At 38.7% G+C, this 21934-nt stretch overlaps 1 protein-coding gene across 7 annotated transcripts in view; it reads right to left on the bottom strand.

Moving 5' to 3' along the window:
- The window catches only part of PPP2R2C (protein phosphatase 2 regulatory subunit Bgamma), a 207203-nt gene that overhangs the window by 134551 nt on the left and 50718 nt on the right, over window positions 1–21934 (bottom strand). For 3 of the 7 annotated variants that reach the window (XM_040593641.1, XM_040593651.1, XM_040593598.1), the window contains exon 1: window positions 11573–12153. The exons of 2 other annotated variants lie outside the window; for them this stretch is intronic. Coding sequence is in view for 1 of the 5 variants with exons in the window: in XM_040593598.1 (XP_040449532.1) it covers window positions 11573–11642 (70 nt within the window). In the remaining 4 variants the exon portion in view is untranslated. Of the gene's footprint in view, window positions 1–11572; window positions 12155–21934 lie in introns of those variants that run through there. 2 more of the 7 variants (XM_040593607.1, XM_040593621.1) reach the window with 1 other exon arrangement.

Genomic DNA, 21934 nt, shown 5'->3' with positions numbered 1-21934 from the left:
GCAGGCTCAATCAAAAGAAGTGTGGCCAGCAGGTCGAGGGAGGTGATTCTCCCCCTCTACTACACTCTGCTGAGACCCTACCTGGAGTGCTGTGTTCAGCTCTGGAGTCCTCAGCTCAGGAAAGACCTGGACCTGTTGGAGCAGATGATCAGAGGGCTGGAGCACCTCTCCTGTGAAGACAGGCTGAGAGACTTGGGGTTGTTCAGCCTGGAGAAGGATCCAGGGAGGAAGACCTTATAGCAGGTTTTTCAGTACTTCAAGGGGTCTTATAAGAAAGATGGGGACAAACATTTCAGCAGGGCCTGTTGCAATAGGACAAGGGGTAATGGTTTTAAACTCAAAGAAGATAGATGTAGATGAGATATAAGGAATTTTTTACGATGAGGATGGTGAAACACTGCAACAGGTTGCCCAGAGAGGTAGTAGACGCCCCATTCCTAGCAATATTCAAGGTCTGGTTGGATGGGGCTCTGAGCAACCTGATCTAATTGAAGGTATCCCTGCTCATTGTAGGGTGGGTTGGACTAGACTACCTTTAAAGGTCCCTTCCAACCCCAAACAGTTCTATGAGTCTATATAATTTAGGCATCCTCAGTTAAAAACTTGTTAATTCAAATACTGACCCCATTAACCTATGATACAGATCTTTCTAAAGCATGTAAAACTACAGAACTAGTATGCGCTCTTAAGTTACTCTAAATCTGTCAAGCTGCAGAATGAAATAACATTTTAGGAAGGGTAGCTGACAGATGAATGCGTTAGAGAAATCAGATTTAAAGCCAGTCAAAATGGTTAGTGGTAGCTCTGAAGTTGAAAGCATTTTCAACATAGAAACTCACATTTTAAATATTGGCAAAATTCAGATAAGGTTTTCTATTTAATTTTAAAATTTTAGGTGTTTGGAGTTATTGGATGTATTACTGCCTTAGACAATGAAGATCCATGAATGTATATGCTCATATGCACAAACAAATTTATGAATGGAGATTTCTGGATCAGAGGTGACTTAGCAAGAAGGACATAAATAGCTTTGAAATATTTGCAGCATTTTGGGAAAGGAAACCCTGCCAGACTGGATGTTTTTTTAAAGAAAACTGTGTAAATTCAATTGCTAACAATAATATACCAGCCATAATGACTGAATTCAGTCATTAAAATGTACAACAAAAGAATAGCTTACTGTGCTAACCTCAATGTAACTACATCTATAATCTGATCTGTAATAACCAGGCTGATGTTTGCTCTGTGGAGTCCAAATCACTAATTCCTCCGATTTACACCAACTTCTTGGCTTTCAGGAAGAAAAATAGTTTTCTGTCTAAATATACTTATACTTAACAATCAGAAATGAATCCCTCTACAAACAATTCTCCACACTGGCAATCATTTTTGTTAGTAATTATTTATAGTGCAGAAACAAAGCTTTCTGCTTTCAGATTTAACATGACCACTATTACTGTAATTTCCCAGGTACATCCAGGATAATTGTCAAACATTTTTCCAATATACCTATAGCTTGTATTTCCTCCTTTCCTTCTACTGTGCATAAATACTACAAAACCCTTACAACAAAGTGGTGTTGAAGAAGCATTATAGCAAGCATCATTACTTTGTAAGTCTTTGTAATACTGACCAAACTGGTGCACATTTAGCCAATTGCATGGAGTTGCAATAGGACCCTGATCGCAGATGGCCACTTTGCAGCTGTGGAAGTTGGCCCTGCTCACAGCAACCTGTGCTCTCAGAAGCAGGCAGGTGTGGTGCCATCCACTGCTAGCAAGGTACAAATTACAAATCTAAAAACAGGCTAAGTTCGCTGACATTTTCTGAAGAAGCTGGACTCTCAGGCTAGTGGGCTAACCAGTGTTTCTTTCATACTGGTCTCCTCTTTGCTGATACTGCCCCTGCAATGGGACAGGCTCCAACAGCAACAAAGAAGGAAGTGTGGGCAGCCCAGGCTACAGCTTCTTTTGGAGAATGGACTATTTGCTGCCAATAATTGCATCCACAAGCAGTTTCAAACCAAACTCCAAATTTAAAATACCTTGAAATTAATTTGAAGGTATGAAAAAATAGAAGAAACATTCTCAGTATTTCAATCTAACCAAAAAAATGGGAAAGATCAATGCAGCACACACCTGTTTGTTGCTCTGTACAAATCACATTCTGCAGTAATTTCAGCAGGACACTTCAAAGTTTAAGCAAATAAAAACCTTCATTTGGATATAGTGTTAATTCATGCAGCTAATAATAATTGTTTTATTTGCAGTATCATTACGGCTAACAGACGCAACTTACTTGTTTTTAATCTAGCACATTTGTAACACTTAACATAGGGTCACAAAAGGCCTCTAATCTATACAACTGACCCGTTTTCCTGAAATACAAGGGCAAACACACGTTGAATCTAGCAATTAAGTATGTACCTAACCCTAGAAATAAAACCCATTTCCATGTGGTCCTTTTCTCAGAAAACTGCAGCTCATCACACCACAGGGGCAAATCAGAAATTCAAGGATGCTGCTTCTCATACCATGGCGTAAGGGAAGTTTCACTCCAGTCACAGACCAAGTCTCACTTCCCTGATCAGCAAATACTGACATAGAGGCCAAAAGAATCTGTGGATCATATGAGACTTGAGAGACATACAGTGCCCTACATACAAGCTCTTACTGTCCCATCTCCCAGTGCTGAAACTTCTACATTGCCATTCTAGTACTTCTAGATTCACATTGCAAGCACAGCAACTGAAAGGAATACAGACACACCAGTAAACACCTACTAATACTCATCCACAAGACTCCTGTAACATGTACAAAAGCATGAGTGCACACAACATGCACAAAATCATATCCACATTGCACCCAAGCAGTGAGAAGCACCACCATCCATATGACTCTTAGCATCAGGTGTTCCCAGAATTTCTGTAAAACATGTAATAATTCACAGCTACCTATTACAAAGAGATTGCACATGTGAATTCGGTGCCGAGTAAAGAAAATATATTTAAAACTTCTGTACAAAAGAACACTACAGAATACACACCTGACTTCATCCTGTACTGGTTATTCGCATATCAAAGATGTGCATGCAGAAATAAAAGATATCAAATCAAACAGGGTGTCAGAATTAACATGCAGCATGACAAGAGTCTTGTGGACTACCCTGGCAGCCAATTTTGCCCTGCATTTATCAGTCCACTGTACTTATTTGTTGAATGTTAATTAATTAATTATTACTGAATTTATTAGTTGAATTTTTATGTTTATCATATTACAATGTAGAAATAAAGACATTCTATCAGAAATTATTTATGAAATAGTGACAGAAAAAGCCTGATTTATAGCTGAAAACCCTGGAAAGATTTATTAAAGACCTTGTGTGAAGTCCTATCATAAATTAAAACCTCTCAAAGTAAATAGAACATGAGGTTGCATTGACTGAATACAAGTTAAGAAATAAATTGTTGAAAATTTGTGACCAGCTCACTGAAATGTATTTTTATTCCATGTGAAATACTCATTTGATATCTTAGATTAAGGAGAAAGAATATGGATCCATTAGAAACAGAGAGAAGGAAATAAGCAATAATTTATTTTTAATTGAACTCTGATGATCTTTTACTAGAAACTGGCTTAAGCAAAGCATGCTATGGCTATCTTTAATGCAATCAGTACTATCACAGGGCTGCATTCACCTCAATTTATACAAATGCTGTTATTTTGCATAGTCATCGACTACTTGCAACAACTAGGTAACATGAAAAACAAAAGCACTACAAATAGGAAAAATTAAGGTTACAATTAAGTTATATTCAAATGAGTTGAACTGGAATTATTGGAGAATAAACCAGCTCCCATTCCTTTACCTTCTTCTGTACTCTGTTCCTAAGTGAAACACACACAAATGTCACTATATTACGCACAGATGTTTCCGTCTTGTTCTTTTCTTTTTTATACAAATGAATCTGTAAATATGAAAGAAAAAGCACTCCTATAGTTAGCAACAGAGATCCCAAACCCCTGTCACATTAATAATTCACAGAAGTCACTGAACTGCATGACGTGTTGTGCTGAAAAAATTTATTAGGAATTGAGTCTCTTAATGTATGGGTTTTTTACTTGTGTTTGCAGTGGCAAAATAGTCTGCTCTCATTTGCATTTAAGCAATAAAAACAACAGGTACAATACTTTTCCGGCAAGGAAACATTCCTGACAAAAGGAACTCTCTTACCATATATAAGAGTGCTTTGCTAGGTGGGGTTTTTTGTTCTTGGTAAAGAATCGGGGAACTTTCACCAGGAACCAGTAATGTAAACCACATTCATGAATAAAGGCAAGTTTAGCGTTAAGAACTACAGAAACAGTTGATCAAGAAAGTGCCTCAACATGGCCAGAAGTGCATTTAAAACCCTTTCTTGTTTAAAAAAAAAAAAAAAAAACACACACACAAAACCCCATAATAACTTCCTCTAATTTTCTGAAATTATTACCTGCTCTACCATCCTTCTCCTGGCCAAAACAGCTGACATTAGCCACCAAATACCTTGCTTTCTCTTAGCATACACTTCTCTGTACAAAGCCTTACTAGAGTGGGTGAAATAAACTGCGGACATAAAGTCTCAAAGATCCAGAAACTAGTAGTGATGTAGTAACAACACCTAAGCAGTAATGATTTATTACTTTTTTATAGCTGTAATAAAAGATAGTCAGCTCTTTTTCTATTATAAAATATTCAGTGTTATTGTATTGTTTCGCATTTTAAACTGACGTAAGAAATGCATCTACTGTTCTCCAAACTCAACATTTAAATATATGATACACTGCTGAAATGTCTGAGGTCTACGTAGGAAACAAAATATATTGCTAAGTATAGTTTTCTTTCCATAATGACACATATGCTAAACAAATTGCTCCGGTGGTCAACAATGACACTGACTCTACCTGCGTAGTGTTTAGTTTTACATTATTCAATGCTTTTTAATTGTCCGTTTCAACTAGAAAGAAATCTGGTACAGAAAGCAAGCTTGCTTAGACCACATTTTATGCTTGGATTTTATCTTACACATACTGTACTGTTGACATCCTGAACTTGCATTTTTAAGGTTTATATATAGCTAAATCTATTGCATATAGTAATTATATAGTTAAATATACCATAAACTTTTGTATTTGTAATGTTTCTAGTCCATATTTGTCTATATATCATAGTATGCATATGAATAAACTGTATATAGGCTAAATTGCTCTAACTGGTCTTTTTGTGCAACTCACACACTGTCGGCACCTGAGAAAAGCCCCACACTGATATAACCACTTCTTTTGCAGCTCTGGGTACTCACTGTCATGAAAGCAGCTTGCCTTTTTTACCATGTAGCTAATAATCTAGATTTTTTTTTTCTTTTATTAATAAATCTTATTCACTTCTCCAGGAACTCCAACACTACACAGCAACCGTACATAGTTATTATTTAGTTACTGCGTGGGAGATCATCTGTTGATTACATGTGCATGCAAAGACAGCCAAGGTCAGTCAGTCCCTAATGGCAACCCACCAAAACCAACTCTCCAGCATTAAAGATTTAGGCCTTTGCGAACGGGGAAAACTGCAACCCAGTTTAGTCACACGGTTCAGTACATGATACTGGTGAATAATTGTCATGAGGAGGTATGACATTAGGCAGAGATCCAAACCAAGTTAACTCCATGCCTTTTAAGCATGTCCTGCAGCTCAGAAAGGCTTGAAGTGCTCTCTTCAGAGGATCTAACAGCCAGTCATTAAAGGAACCCCTTCCTTGAAGAGGCAGGTCTTTTGAGGAGGCAATAGCAAGTTAACACTAATGTGTTCCTGCTCCCCGGGAATGCTGCAAACAGCAAATTAAGAAACTCCCAAGTCCCACTGGGGTCAACTGTCCTAGTCGTACTCCTGATAATGATTTCTTCAGAAAGCGGATTTAGCAGGGAAAATACAGATGGCGATATGATGAATGCCTAACAGATACAGTATGAAAATTATACCTATGGAGTACTTTGAATGTGTAGCTGGCACTGTATAGCGACAAGTGTTGCTGACAGTGTAATTCACTTGGGCTAAATCTATATTGCTTCCTCCAAGCTTGCCTGAAGGAATTGCTGCCCCATGTTGCCCACACTGGACATTGCCTTAAATGTCTGTGCTATGCAGATCCAAGCTTCAAGTGGTACCAACATTTGATTTTCCTGCATGCTGAATCACACATCCAGCTGCAGGTTTGAGTGGGTGAGCAAACAGTTTGATCTGCAGTTAAAGCCAGTGTGACCACCATGCTCTAGGCCCTGCCTCCATGGCTTCTCCCAACTAAACTACATGAACAAAGATTACAAAGTCAGCAACGTCACTTGGATGTAATAAAGCTTATTAATCCAAATCTTTAAGGCTACCCACAACATTCATCTGAATAGTATTGTGAATGAAAGAACCACCAAAACTGTGCACAAAATGACATCACTATATCCTGTTTAACAAGGGGCAAAGTTGTGCTTTAACAAGGTTTGCCTTTGTTCATACTCAACTAGAGGAAAAAAATAATACAAGTGACAAGAATAAAAAAGAAAAATAATTTCTAGGGTCATTCTAAAACTGTTTCTAAATAAGTTTTGTAAAAAGCTAAAAATCATTAATATTCCCAACATAAATTCTGAATTGCTGGAGAGGAAGAGTTACCTCTTGCACTTGTCTTAAGCATGTTACCAGCCATTCTTAGAAATAAGTGAACAGACTGACGGTGAGGCTGAGCCAGTAGAGCAGTACCTGTTCACTACACTCATCCATTTTCTAAGGTAGTCAGCTCATACTCAAATTATATTCAGGATGTTTAGGAAAGACAAGTCCATAAATAAACTTTATTCTTGTTAGATAAAAATGGATAATTTCTCTTACATTTGATTAATGAAGAACAGAGATACTAATTTCTTTAGTTAAAAGGGAGTGAAAAAGCTCCCAGAATCTACTTTCATTATCTGCAGAGGATTTCCCTTCAAAATCATTAGGAAAAAAAAGTCTTTTTTTTCATCCTCCATAATAAATGTTTCACATGGTTATGATTCAATATGTTTTACACTACACTGGTAATGCTCATTATTCTTCAAATATCACATTTCAGGAGGTTAATACACCATTAACGTGATTAACTTTTTGATAGAAGTTAAGCCATATGGAACCAATCTGTACCATTTGGCCATACAAACGACTAGATAGTGAAGGTCAGCTTCTGCCCCACTGCACCTGTGCAACTTCACTGCCTTCACTTGAATTTGCAGGTCTAGACCAAGGAAGGAACCTGTCTCCCCCCAGAAACTGAAAAGTATAAGCAACTTTTTATTTATTACCCAAACATGGATAATCCATAAAAAGTCAGGGATGAATAGATATGCTAGACTCATCAGCATATGATCTGCAGAATGCCTTCCCGACCAGAGAAGCATTTATCTGGATAGATTTGGGATCATGCAGGTGAATTAGATCCTTTAACAGAGTTTATTAAAAATAGTGACTTTTGTTCATTATTTCTCTGTCAATCATTCGTTAAATCTGTACAATACAGAGTAATAGAATTAACAGTGCAGTTGATCAAAGGAGCAGCACTGTTCACTGTTGCTTCCCACAACTTCTTGCCCCTGCCAGGAATACAGCAACCATACCGTGCAATTCACTGTTCCAAATCAGATCCTGCACAGCTGATCCCAAGGTCCTGAGACAGCAAAGCACATCAGTAGTCCTGTCAGTTCTACCATTAATCTTAAACTCAGGTAACGTCAAGGGAACACTCCGACTGAAGGACATTCTCTGTCTCCAAAAGCACACAGGCTTTTACACAAGCTTTTTCCCTCCTTTATCCCTTCCCTCAACTCACTGTCCACAATTTTCTTGCCATCTCCCCTAACAGACTTTGCCTGTAAGTAACAAAGGCTCGTATTTCTCCTATCCAGTCCATCTTCTCGCCTGTGTTATGCCATGCCTCTCCTCTCTTCTCAGTTCTTCTAAAGGTGTTGTGGAAATAATACATTTTATTATTTCCTGACCCAACACCTGCTGAGCAGCTGGTTCCCATAGCTGGGGTGCAAAAGGCAATAAAGATAAAACATGGCTCGGCAATGAATCAGAAACCTGAACAGATGTCAGAGGTCAACCAGTCCATCTCTCTGCCCCATGGGAGGCTCAGCTATACCCATGTCATTTCTTAGAGACATCTATGTCACTTTCTTCTAAAAACTTCAGTTGTAGAAACTACACAAGCTCCCTAGGCAATATATCATAAAAAAAGTTCAATCTCTTCTCAGAGGTCCTATTTTCTAGGCCTCAGATCTTTCTCCTCTCTTTTGTTACAAGTCTCATGAGGTCTTTCCTGTTTTCACCACACAAACAACTCCAATTAAAGTGGTTTCCTTCAAAAACTGGTTTTGAAAGTGATCATTGGAAAACTTACTGTACATTGCTGCTGAAATTAAACTGCCTTTTACCATTGTGCAACTGTAAGACTTTTAAGACTTACAATGACAATATTATTCAAGTCCTGCTTGTTTCAATTCCATTGGTTTTACTGCAAATATGCATATGTACCAGGAGAAACATGTCCAGGTAGTCACTGTTTTCATATGTGTCTATAACACCTATTACCAGAAAGTGTAACATCAACACCAAAACATCAACCATTAAATCAAGGAAACAGAGATTTATTTTTTTTTATATATATTGAGATAAAAATCAATTCAATTTGCTATAGTCAAGGTAAAGTCATGTTTGATACAGATAACCCCAATGTTACAAAATAATGACCTATCAAAGAGATTAAATTTTACTTTTCTCAAGCAAGCAGTTTGTTGGGAACACACTCAGTCCACTAGCAAGAGCAGAGCAAATCACATTTGGCTCACTCTTTTCCTATACCCTGTGAATTCATATGCCACCTGTTGGGTTTGCTTTTTTTTTTTTTTTTTTTGTAAAATCAATGAAGAAGAGGAAGAGAACTAAAGCAATACTACAGGTAACCCACATCATCTTATTGCTGGGTTTACTTTCCTCAGGGAACAGAGAGGAAGAGAGCGCATATAAATGTCAGAAATACCCTGCTGCATACAGCAGCAAGGAAAAAGACACCCCTTACCATGATTTTAAAACTCTGAAAACAAACGATAACATTGTAGTTAATCACAGACTAAAAATAATCAGTAACTTCTCTAATACACTGGATACAATACCAAGTATTACTTTGTCTTAAAATAGTAGATTACAAAAGCCAAAGACCCCAAAAGACAGACCGGGGTTTGGCCTCAATAAATTTATTTTCCAACATAAACACATTACTGCCAACAATTTCATTTCTACATGTATGTTACTATCATACACACAGCACTAATATATCATTGGACCAAATGAAAGGACTGTCAAAGGATTTAAGGCCTTTACGGATGAGAAATGCTAAAGGTTGTTTCATGGAGCCAAATCTTCAAACAAAAATAAAAAAATAGAAAAAAAGAACAACAAAACAGAACAAAGCACATTTTAAGCACCAGTTTAACTTAACTACTCATTATGCATTTTAAGCAAAGTATATAAATGAGAAGTTAAAATCTGTGATGGTCCTCTTTGAGCTGAAGGTGCCCCTGGAAAAATTTCAAAGATAAATCGATTCCCTTACCATTTTCACAATCTTTTAAAAGCTCTAGCTATGTCAGATATAACAGATATGAAGAATTTTATTACAGCTGACCAACTGAGCATTCCCAACAAATACTACAGTAGCTGGAGCTGAAGAGCTAACACTTTGCTACTGAAGGTTTCCCATACCTCATCTATCTCAAAATCAGATGCCAACATATTTCATGATGACTTCTGATCACAGGAAAAACATAATACAGGCTGACATTTATATTCAATGCATATTTTAATTCATTTCATACAAGCCACTCCATGTGCAATGACCTCATCCAAATATCAAGTGAAGATAAAATGTGAGAAAATCTAACACTTTCATCAGCAGTGTCCCCCAAAATACTAAAAATCTCCATCTAATTTTTAAAACACCCATAAAAGAGAATATTGATCTGCGAAATTCACAAGGGGTTATATTCCTCAGATTACCAAACTGACAGATGTGAAAGTCCAAAATTTAAGACAGTTGCACATAGCCATTAAATATACATCTACATCTCAACTTGTAGCAAGTACACTACAGTAATTATACTGTGCCTTTTGCAGAATCTAAGGCATACATTTCTAAATTTCAGACAAAGTTTCTTCAAATATTAATACAAGTGACATCTCAAAACATAGATCATCATTCAGACAAAAAACCCACTAGCCAAAAATTAAAAAATGCATTGAAACATGAACCGGAATGCAAAGAATGTCCTAGAGGCAAGATTAGCAAACAATTACACCAGCCAGTGGCAACAGTTACAGTACACAGCATTTTTTACTTTTCCTCTGAAAAATCTGTTTTGTGTTCTCAGTATGGTAAAATCATCTTGCTCTTTCCTACATTCTAAAAAAATGCAAATCATCAATAATTGAAAGCATCAGCTGATCACACTTAAAGATACAGCATGGGAGTATTAACTGATTGAACACTGATCAAATGACGACAGAATCTGGAGACTGAGTCTCAAGTAGTATTGGTTGACCCTGATGTTAAGTATGTTCATATTATATAAGCCTACACTGAAGAACTGCTTCTTCTGCTGGAAGTGCTGTTAGAACTCTGCACACACCAATATATTTTAAAGTCAAGCACCTACAAATACATTTCTCCCATTTGATCAATCAATCAATCTTAAAATGGCCTGCTCTTAAACCAACTTTCTAGCAAGGAAATACGGATCAGTATCAGACCCAACCATTCCACTGGTCACAAGGTAAATTCTCTCAGCATTTAATGTGTGTCACCTGCAGGAAAAAAATCCTTTTTATGTAATAAAACTACTAGGCACTGAATGATTCAAAATGAAGGTACCTTTTCTTTTCTCATATACCTTGCACATACACTGAGGATGGAAAAAAGGCAGCACTATTTCAAAAGATGATGCTTACATATCCCTTCTAAATGTATATGGTTCTCTAGGGAACAATCAACTCAGCGATGTCTGTGACGCTCAGGCTATAATTACCAAAATGAGATGCATAACCTTTATTACCCAGCAAACAGTTAACTTTACAGATTATTTCTCTTACTTCAGTGCTCTCAAATCTTTCATCTTTTTTTAATTAATCAACTGCTTCCAATCTTCCACATTGCAGCTACTGTGCTTTCAATGCCAGGTGCTGCACACCTCACTAGCAGAAACTCAGCACAATGCAAGACCTTCTTCAGCCCATATAGTTTCATATACTGCCATAGCATGACAAAATGCCTTTGGGATTTAGCAAATTCAAACAGATTCTGTTGCTACATCACACCGAAAGACGCCTTGCAAGTCTCCCTGTTTAAAAAAAAAAAAAAAAAAAAAAGGAACAGCCTACATCTCCAAACATGACAGCGCATTCCTGGCATAGAATATGCAATGCAAGAAGAAAATAATGACAGTATTTATGTTACCTTCAGTCACATAGTTGTGGTCTCGAAGAAAGCTGTGGTTAATTTTTCGTGTGTCCGTGTCCTCGCCCATTTACAGCAGGATTACTCAGCATGCCTATCCGCAGTGGACTGATAGCATCAGCAGAGGTCGTCACAAGAGCACCATCCATGCTGCCACTGCCTAGCAGAGGCGGAGAACACACTGGGCTACTGAGCACAGCATAATGAGAGCTAGTGATGCAGCACAGATTTGGGGAAGGGGGGCAAATAACGATCGGAAAAAAAAAAAAAAAGAAAAAAGAAAAAAGAAAGAAAAAGAAGTAACGGGAGAAAGACGGAGGGAGAAAAGGCTCCAATAAATTATAGATGCAGAAAGCCAGTAGGGAGCTTGCGTGAAGGAAATACAGGCACTTCTCCCACAGTTAAAGAATAACCCAATTGTTTAGTCAGGTACTCCTTAAACAAGTGCCCACGCAGAGTCTCCTCCAAGTGCCTGCTGCTGGGGATCTTGCTGGATGCTGTAAAGTGGCAATCAGCATACTGCAGCAAAACCCGCCCGGAGAAGGGCTCTGATTGCTGTTGCTGCTACCGCTGTCATATGCCTGTGCTGCATCAGAGAGGCCCCTCCCAGTCAGCCGCTCGCTGCCCAACCGCACAAGATCTGCATGTAGTAAAGTGAAAAATGAGACTGCAGGTAATTATTTTAGCTGTTGCGCTGGTAAGATGGACAGTGAAAAAATTAAGGGAGGGGACGAGGGAGGAAAACTTCAAGCTGCTTAAATGGGTTTGCATTGACACGTACTGCACACTAACATGCAGCCACAATTTTGTGCTAGTCGATTCTGTCATATGCAGCAAAAGCAACAGTCGTTCAATGTCAGCCTGTATAAATATTACTGAAATCGCCAAATATCTGCCTATGCAACTGGAATCATTCGAGGCAAGGCAACCATTCAGAAAAAGTAAAATAAAATAACTGCTATTCATCTTTCATTTTTCCCAGTTCTGTAAATGAAAGACCTGTTACAAAGTATGAAAAAATGAGGGCCAGAAAGATCTGTGTCTTCCCTTATACAGGAAGGGAAAGCTGGACAAAGGGAATGCTTGCAGGTCATGGGGTCTCAAGACCTGCTACCTTCATCCACTGCATCACCCCATCACCTTGGAAAAGCCATGTTGAAGTCTGTATACTCAGATATAGGAAAACAAGTAGAAGAGGAAAATTACTCACTTGCATTATAAAATAAAGCTTGTCCTTTAGCCCAAGCGTTTAATCACTTATATTACAGCAAAATTCTTTCAACTGAACAGACAAGCAGTTTCCTTAAGCTTTCAGCATCTGTTCATGAAACTATGAACTGTTTGCTGCAGAAAGAATGTATTCTGGAAAGGTGTAAGCACCGCCGAAGTTTAGAAATTTGAATAGAAAACAAATGGCTGTGTACTGAAAACACCACTACAGCATGAAAAGAGAGTAAGCAATCGCAAAACCAATTTAGAGGAGAGGACAGTCCTGTGGTTTAGGCCCTGGAATTGAATACAGAAAATGTAATTCAGTTGTTAGCATTACTACAGCATTTTGTGTAAACCTGCATGAATCTTGCAGTCTTTTGGGGTTTATTTCTTTTTAATGAAGCTCGGATATATGGATCGAGTGTAAATTCAAGTACCCTACTTATTACTATAAGACAGGCACATGACTTTGCAAGAAGTAGATAACTATGTAAAAACCTGACCAGGGATAAACATCTAATTTCAAGATAAAGTAAGGTTGTAAGAGAAAGAGAAAAAGCAATGGAATGACCCTCTTCCCTTACTCATTGATAAAGCAAAATAAAACAAAAGCATCTTTAACCTGACAAATATAAAATCTTCACGTTTGAGAAGGTGGAAAGTAAAATAAGTTACTCAATACTTGCACCTGTAAAAGACATTTCATTTATATGCAGCTTTTGCATGTGACAATACTAGAAACATTACTTGTGCAGTGAGAGCACCAGTCAATACTGTGGTGGTAGCACAGCTCTCCAGTGCTTGCCCTTACCCCTTCAGTTATTTGCTGCCTTTGCCCCTGCTTATTCGTGTACCAAAGCCTTTCAGCTTCAGGATATCCAGTCTGCTTACATACCGGCACTGTCCGCTTTACAAGGCTATGCACAACACCAATTCCCTTCCTCAGTTCAGAGGGCAAGCATGCCAGCAGCAACACCAAACAAACCAGGATCTGCTGCCTCGCGATCGGCAATGTTCTCCTTATGGATATAGACGTGCATGGCCTGGTACATAGCTGAAGCCTTAGGTACAAAGCGATGTCCTCAAACAAGCATCCTGAAGTTTATTATTCTGAATTTTCTACCTGTTTATTGGAAGCAAGTACAGCATAAATACTCGATGACAGTACTAGCTACAGTTCAGAAAGTAACTGTGAGAACCTGTAAATACAATTAATGAGAAAATATACCTAAAATTTGAATGAAATAAGGAAGGAGGCCTTGCAAATATTGACACTTATTTTGTCTAAAACAACCCCAAACTATGTTGTGGAGCTGGTTTATTTTGCCCTTCCCTGCCACATTATTTTGTCATCTTGGATTTGTTCTTCCCAAGACAAAAGTGTCTCTGAGCAATACACACTGCACATCAAGTCCCAACTCCACTGAATTCAGTGGCAAAGAGTAGAACAAATGGCAGGTTTACACTCAACCATTTAACACCATGGTTAGACCAGTCTGGGTCAAGGAGGCACTTCAGCATCTGTGTAGGAGATGGTCAAACTATTTGGTCTTAGAAAAATCACCTAGAGGAACCCAAGCTCTCTATATATTCAGTGTAGCTTTTGGAGGGTAATTAAGAGCATCTGAACCAGAAACCTCTCTTTGTCCATTTTGTATATTGGATGCTTAATTTTCTCATTCAGGCAACCAAAGTCAGATACGCAGCATTACAGTGTAGATTCCTCTGTGGAGGTAACCCTGAAGCTTCCTCCCATTGCTATGATGACTGCTGAAAAAGGAAGAAATGTCACCTTGCAGGGCATTCGATCCCAAAAGTCAGCTGTTTTGCTTGAGTAAAAATGTACAGGAATAATTTATATCTAATAATATATGGAAAACGAACATGTGTTCTCTTTCTGTTGCCGTCAACCAGGTCTGATCAGACCTGTCATTAGATCTACCCTTTGTGCCCTGTTCTGAGTGCCAAAAAGAACTGTCATGGTTTAATCTTGGCTGCTAATTAAGTGCCAAGCAGCTGCTCACCCACTCCCCCCTCACCCAGAGGGATGGGGAGAATTGGAAAGGAATCTAAGAGTTGAGATAAGAACAATTTAATAATTGAAATAAAATAAAAATGAAAGAACAACAATAACAGTTAAAATGAAAAGGAGGGAAAGGGGAGAGGAATAAAATCCAAATGGAAGGGAAAAAAAGAAAACAAATGATGCACAATACAACTGCTCACCACCTGCTGACGGATGCCCAGCCAGTCCCCGAGCAGCGATCGGCCAACCCCAGCTAACTCCCCCAGTTTATATACCAAGCATGCCATCCCATGGTATGGAATATCCCTTTGGCTAGTTTGGGTCAGCTGTCCTGGCCGTGTCCCCTCCAGACTTCTTGTGCCCATCCAGCCCTCTCACTGGCAGGGCCTGAGAAGCTGAAAAGTCCTCGACCTAGCAACATCTGAAAACATCAGTGTGCTATCAACATTGTTCTCACACCAAATCCAGAACACAGCACTGCACCAGCTACTAAGAAGAAAATCAACTCTGTCCCAGCCAAAACCAGGATGCTTTCCAAAAAAAAAAAAATTATACAGAAAATTATTGAAAATAAATAGATAACAAATTATGGGAATGACATGTAAAGTCTAAAAAAAGTGGTTTTTTCTTCACACCCCGCAGTCTGTGAAAAAATACCACATATCATTTTGTAGATGCCTCAACATTTCTGTGACCAGAGTGTCTGCATTTTCTACAGTGCATGAGAGAATGTTCCTTCCCTTCCACATAAACACAGCAATCATTGCCCCTGATTTGTCCTCAATCAGCTGAAACTTTATGATTTCTACGGTCTATCATTTTGAGCCTCCTCTCCTTACTTGCTAGGTGTAATTTAAGAAGTTCAAGGTGTTTTCATTTTTTCTAGGAGCCAGGTGGACTTCTTTTTGTGAAGTCAAAATAATAACTCCCATCCATAAATAATTTTCTCCTCTCACCATTGCAATTATACAGGTTCACAGGCAACTTCCTCAGGCATCACATCTGGGTCAGATCACGCTTATCTTGTTCTTCCCGCTTCTAAGTTAAAAAAATCTCATAGGGAGGAAGCCTTTAACAAAAACACCAGACAACATTCCCCGTGTGCATATAAATGCTTTCCCCAGGATTATGAGCCGAATCCTTACTGTGTGGCAAATATTAGTAGTCCACTGACTGAAGTAGGTCAGTTCAAATGAGGAATACTAGCAAAATACTGCTCTGAATCTGTAGTGCAATGCAAATTTGTGAGACAATGTTTGCAGATAACTAGCTGTGCCATTTTAAAATGCTACTTATTATCAGTCCCACTGATAACCTACATAATTTGGTCTGGTCAAATATCCAGGGGGAAGGTAGGGGGAAAGGAACCTTTGATCAAAAACGTTTTAGTTATTTGCCGATTCACAGTAGTTCATATAGTCCTACTCATGAAACAACCCACGAATTGAGCTAAATACTGTACAAACACAGAAATAAAAAGAGTGCCCTATCCTAAAGAATTTACAAGCAAACTATAAAAAAATGGAAGTGCTATCAGAAGAGACTTTTAAGTAAAAAGCCAGTCAGTAATGAGGATGGAGTCCTGGCTCTGAGCTTTCTTCAAAAGCAGGTCATTAGAGACTTTGTGGAGAGCAGCGATAAACAAAACCTGAATTCAAGAGGCTGAAAAATAACTGCATAACAAGGTAAGAGTTTACCTGGAGGTAAAAGGAGGAAGACTGGCTAGCAGGTCAAGGGCCTTTTCTTCCTTTACTCCTCCACAAAGATGGAAAACACATCTTTGGTAAGCACATTAAAATGTATTCTAAAAAGCAAGATGTTCAGTGAAAGTGTCAGTGGAGAGTGAGAGGTAAGAAGGGAGGTAAAAGCCAAGGACAGGCATGACACAGATGCCAATATGGAGTGTGGATGTCAGCAAGAATAGAGTTAAAAGGAGCACAGCAAACAAAAACTGCATCTCTGCCAGGAGGAGAAAAACCTGCTAGGCAGAGAAGTTGGTTTCAGTAGGGGAAGAAACTTGTATTTCACTTCCTCGAAGTTTCGGGGAGAAGAACTGGTAAAAGGCCAAAGTAGAGAAAGAAAAGAGGCAGGAGCCAGAAACTGTAGCAGGAGGCAGCCAGTACCCTGAGGAAAGTATTCAAACTAGCAAAGATACAAATGGAATTGAGAGTGTAAGATTTGGTAACAGTGTAGCCTTAGTGGTAAGGAATTGAAGATGGTAAGAACAACTCTTCGGCTGGATGACTGTTGATCAGTTTGCTTGTTGCATTTCCACCAGGAAGCTCTGCAGCACGTGGAGAGGGAGGAGTAAGGTGTCAGAAGGTCCTGTGGATTCCTGAGTGATCCTATTTATAAACACCAGCTGAACGAACAGCCAACCTGCTTTGCCCCTGCAGAACATTTTTATTCTCTGAAACACATTCTCACAAAAAGCTTATATTTATTTTGTCAGACACATAGAGCAAATCCTTTAATAATTTAAATTCTCAATATCTGAAATGGAGTACCTGATGATGCTCTAAGTCTCTGTTTTACTACCCTCAAATTCATCACTGTATCTGACTTAGAACAATTAAGCTTGAACTGCAATTGAAAGAAATAGTGGTTGAATACTTAAGTATTTTCTTTGTCTAACAAAACTTTCCATATACTGATCATTCCGTACTTCATTTAGTAGAACACAATGGCTTTAAACGAAACTGTATTTTGAACTGGCACAGAACTCTGAATTAATTATTTTTGAAGAGCAAGATATTTAAAGCACTGTGATTGTAAAAAAAATAAAATCCTTAGAAGTTACACAAATTGGGTCAAAAGCAGATTATTTTAAAATATTACCTTAAAATAATGTTTGTGAAATCAGTGGTTTTTAAGCACTTTGACAGAATTTGCTTCTAACCACATCCTAACATCTGCAAACTGTGTAAAACTGTAAAGTTTCTCTTCTCATGTTGAAATGGAGTAAGATAACACATACAATTAGTCAGCTATAGAAAAAATACAACAAACTACTTAGCTAATACTTTACAGTTATATTCCATCGCTATTGAATTTGCTCAAATGAGGATATCTACGAGGCAAATGTTTTCTCCCTTTATGCATATCTAGTTCATGTACAGAGATGTACAACACTAAGCCATTGACTTCTCCAGTTTGGCCATCAACTATTTAGCTTTGGTGTTTAGTTATTTATTCATAATGTCCAGGAAAATAAGATTCTATAGTACAGTCATCCCCCTGTTTAGAAATACTGGAGCTCATCGGCTACCTTTTATTTAAAAGGATAAAGTGCCAAGAAATTATAATGTGATAAAAAGCTACTCCCCTAGCCTTCCTCCAACCCTACTCAGCATGACAGAGAAAGGACTCAGAGTTCTAAGCCAGGGATAAGACAGCAAATCCACTCCCTTGGATTTGAGTAGTTCTACTTCTCACTACTTGACAATGCTAACTTTAATATAGTGGTTTTTCTCTGCTATCTAGTCCTCTTTTAGTATTTCTATCCAGAATGAACACTCACTCTGGATCATACCCTCCCCCACATTTGAGACAAGATCTACACTGCAAATTGCAGCAGAAATACCTGAGCTAACTTTAAACAAGTTCGATCTCAGAAACTGTCCAGCCCTGATGGCAGAGATCTCAGCATGAGCTGTATGCCTCGGAGGGAAGTTATCCCACAAGTGATCAAGGCAGCAATGGTACAAACTTCTTTCCACTATTGCTTGCTTTGAACACATTCAAGCACATCTCATTACATGATGCCTACTTGCAAAGGAATTAATCTAATAGCTTCGGACAGCAACAAGCGTATCATAAATAACTCTGATAAGAATTTGTCTTAAAAATAAAAACCTGTATTCCCATACATTTCTGAACAGCCCTCTTTATATTTGTTGAATAGCCAAATATAATATACAGCACTGCCATGCAAATCCACTTTTGATTCTTTGACAACTAAACAAATAGTGCCGAAAATTAACATAAAAACTAATAAAATAAAAATCATATCAATCATGATTCTCATAAAAAGTAAATAACATCTCAGCAGTAATTGAGAATCTTTACATTTATAGCATTTAATTTATATTTCAATGCACACTCTTCAGTTACTACATATTAAATTGAATATTTAGTATTAATGATGATGTAGTTTTTTCAAAATTGCTGGGCTAACGGCTGCCATCACAATTGGAAGATACTCTATTATTCACAAAGACAAAGTTTCTTCAAAACGATACCTTTTGCTCTGTTAAACCTAAAAATAACACCTCCTCAAAAGTAGCAGCTTATTTTTAGCCTACATACCCTAGACACAGAATAAAACTAATACCTCACAGTACCTGGCAATTTTAGAAATAAAGCAATTAAAAATTATCAAGTAACTTAAGTTACAGAAGTCAACTTCCTGCAACATCTTTCACCCTATCTGTTCCAGTGAATATTGCATAAGGATCCTAAGCACAGGCAGTGGCACTTAAAGGTCTGCAGAAAGCCGCAGCATGGGATGAACTGAATCCACACCATGCTCATAGCTTTTCACACATAAACCAGCAGTTTTGCTCTTCTTTATGGTGTGCTGGTGATAGCGGTGGAGCTAACCGATATGGAGAGCTCTGGGCCTAAATGAATGATCTTTTCCAGAACTGAAAGAATACAGCCGGGATATCTGGACATAATGGCTCCTGCAAGAAGTACCCCTGAGGCAGAACAGACACCCTGAGCTCTGACATCCCTGTGCCTCCAGGGTGTCCCCCTGTGATACAAGCTGCTCTCTAGGGCCACCACATCACTTCAGCTGAGAAGCCATAGGTTTCGGACCCTACCATGGCAGCTGCACATGCCATGGCCCTCCCCTAGCTCCATAATGACACGTTAACCCGCCATCTGACAACCCTACAATGGGCACTGCTTTCACATGTTCCCTTTGGAGAAAGGAAAAAATTGGAAAGAAACAGTTTCCCATCTATTGGCTTGGGTCTGGTCAGACCAAACCCACAGCTGAATTGCTGGAGCTACCAGGCCTACCAGGCAGAAGTCACGGTAGCATTTGGCAATGGGGAAGAGTGCAGAAGGGCCCAGATCCTGTCAGCTCATAACCTTGGATGGCACTGAAACACTGCATTAGAGACACTGCCAGCATCTTTGCCCCATCTTTTAGTGGTTTAAAATCACATCTAAACCAAATCCTGCAACCTATCAGCTAATGAGCACAAGGAACCAATTAACAATAGCATGAAGAAATTCTGCTCAACAGCAAGTTCAACACACTCTAGGGGCAAGTTGTCATTTGGCAAATTTCAGAATACCATAACAGATTCCAGCAGGATCTAGGTTTAGCTAAAGAGACGGAAAGCAAGATTGCAAAATGATAGGGGAAGAAAAGCAGAAAGAACAGGCAAAATGCCAAAAGGAGAAGCTGGAAGTTTTCCCAGAATTTAGTAATTTGGAGATTAAGACTATTGAGTGACTGCAACAGGAATGCGAACAGTGGACCAAGGGAAAGAGCACAGAATGGTGAATCAAAAACCAAGCACTAATTCCACCTGTGAGGCTTTAGCCACGTCATTTACCTTCCTTGTGCTCTTTTTCACTCTTCCAGTATCTTGCCTATTTACCCCAGAAATTACACGGGCATAAACATGTCTTTCCTACTACAATCATCAAACGCAGACTGACATAGGCCCCCTGAGCAATGCAGATACTTAAGGGACACTGTTCCCTAGCTAATAAAGCTCATCTGTTCCTGAAACAAACTGCTGTGTCAAAAAACACGAAACAGATTATTTACTCCACTGCACAAACAGCGTCACAGAGAAAGACAATGTAGGAACTGCAGCCTCCTAGAAGAAGGATTCAAGATGAGTCCACATAGAAAACCTATCACTGACAGGGCCTGTCACTGCCATCAAGAGAGCCAGGCACAAAAAACGGAGCCTGAGGAGGAAGGCAGGATTGGGGACAAGTGTTGAAAAAAATGCTTCCAACTTAGCCTTTACTTTAACAGAGATTACACTGCTTCAAGTTTCTTAAATTGAAATACAAATATAAATATATTCTAAACAAGAAATATTATGTTGGATTTGGTATCATTCCATTACATGCTGGAGAAAGCATACTACACGTTTTGCAAATTTAGTTTAGTTTTACAGATGTTATACAGTTGTTAATTAATTCAAATACTTATAGCGTCACCCATGCTGCCTCATACCTAGTATATGAGGCACCACATACCTTGTTACCATCATCTGTTGCATATGTGACACTCTGTCTCAAGTGATACCTATGATAGCATCCCCTGAATTACCCTACAACATCAGCAACTCACTACCACAGTCTACTGTTGTACAGGGGAGAAAAACATTTTAAATGTATGCCTATAAAATGTAAACCTATAAAATCACAATGCTTGCAGTTTATTCAAAGTAAGATTGTTATGACATCCTTTTACATGCACAAAAAGCAGGAAATCTAGCCACACTACTAAAAAATTATGAACCTGCAGCTACAATTCTGCTGGAAAGCGCTGGAAATCATGAAAGGGAGATGTTTCAGTGGCTGTTCATGAGGAATGGATCACAGGCACCCAAGCACACAGCACTAGAGGTTGCTGATGGGCACTGTCACAACAGCAGAGCCTCAGGAGCCGAACTGCATGCTGTCGCCTTGGCACTTCATCCAGCACACTGTCAGAAATGGTTTCCAGGCAAGACCTATCTCTCCATAGACAGGCAAGACAGCAATTACAAAACTAACCTCATACTCTAAGACAAGATGACCCACATCCTAAATAACTTCGTAGATGTCAGGCTCTGGAGTGGGACATGAAGCCTGCTGAGGCAGGAAAGCCTGAAAAGGTACAAACGGAGAACCTGCAAATATGCACATAGCATGAAATAATTATGAAATTGTCACTTGGAAGCACTGGACAATCCAGTGAAATGATGCTATAAAATACAGATCAGACAGTGGCCTGAAAAAGGAATTTAGAGCAGGAACACAGATACTGACAGACTTTGAAGACATACTTGTGTGCATGTTTGAGCAAGAAAGGAATCGGGAAGAGGGAGGTAACCAAGTGAGAACAGTATTCAAACCCATGCTAAAGGTTCCATACATCATTT

The sequence above is a fragment of the Falco naumanni genome, chromosome 1, assembly GCF_017639655.2.
Source record: "Falco naumanni isolate bFalNau1 chromosome 1, bFalNau1.pat, whole genome shotgun sequence".
NCBI lineage: Eukaryota > Metazoa > Chordata > Aves > Falconiformes > Falconidae > Falco > Falco naumanni.
Note: the sequence above shows the minus strand (reverse complement) of the source record. Positions and strands in the feature narration are given on the sequence as shown.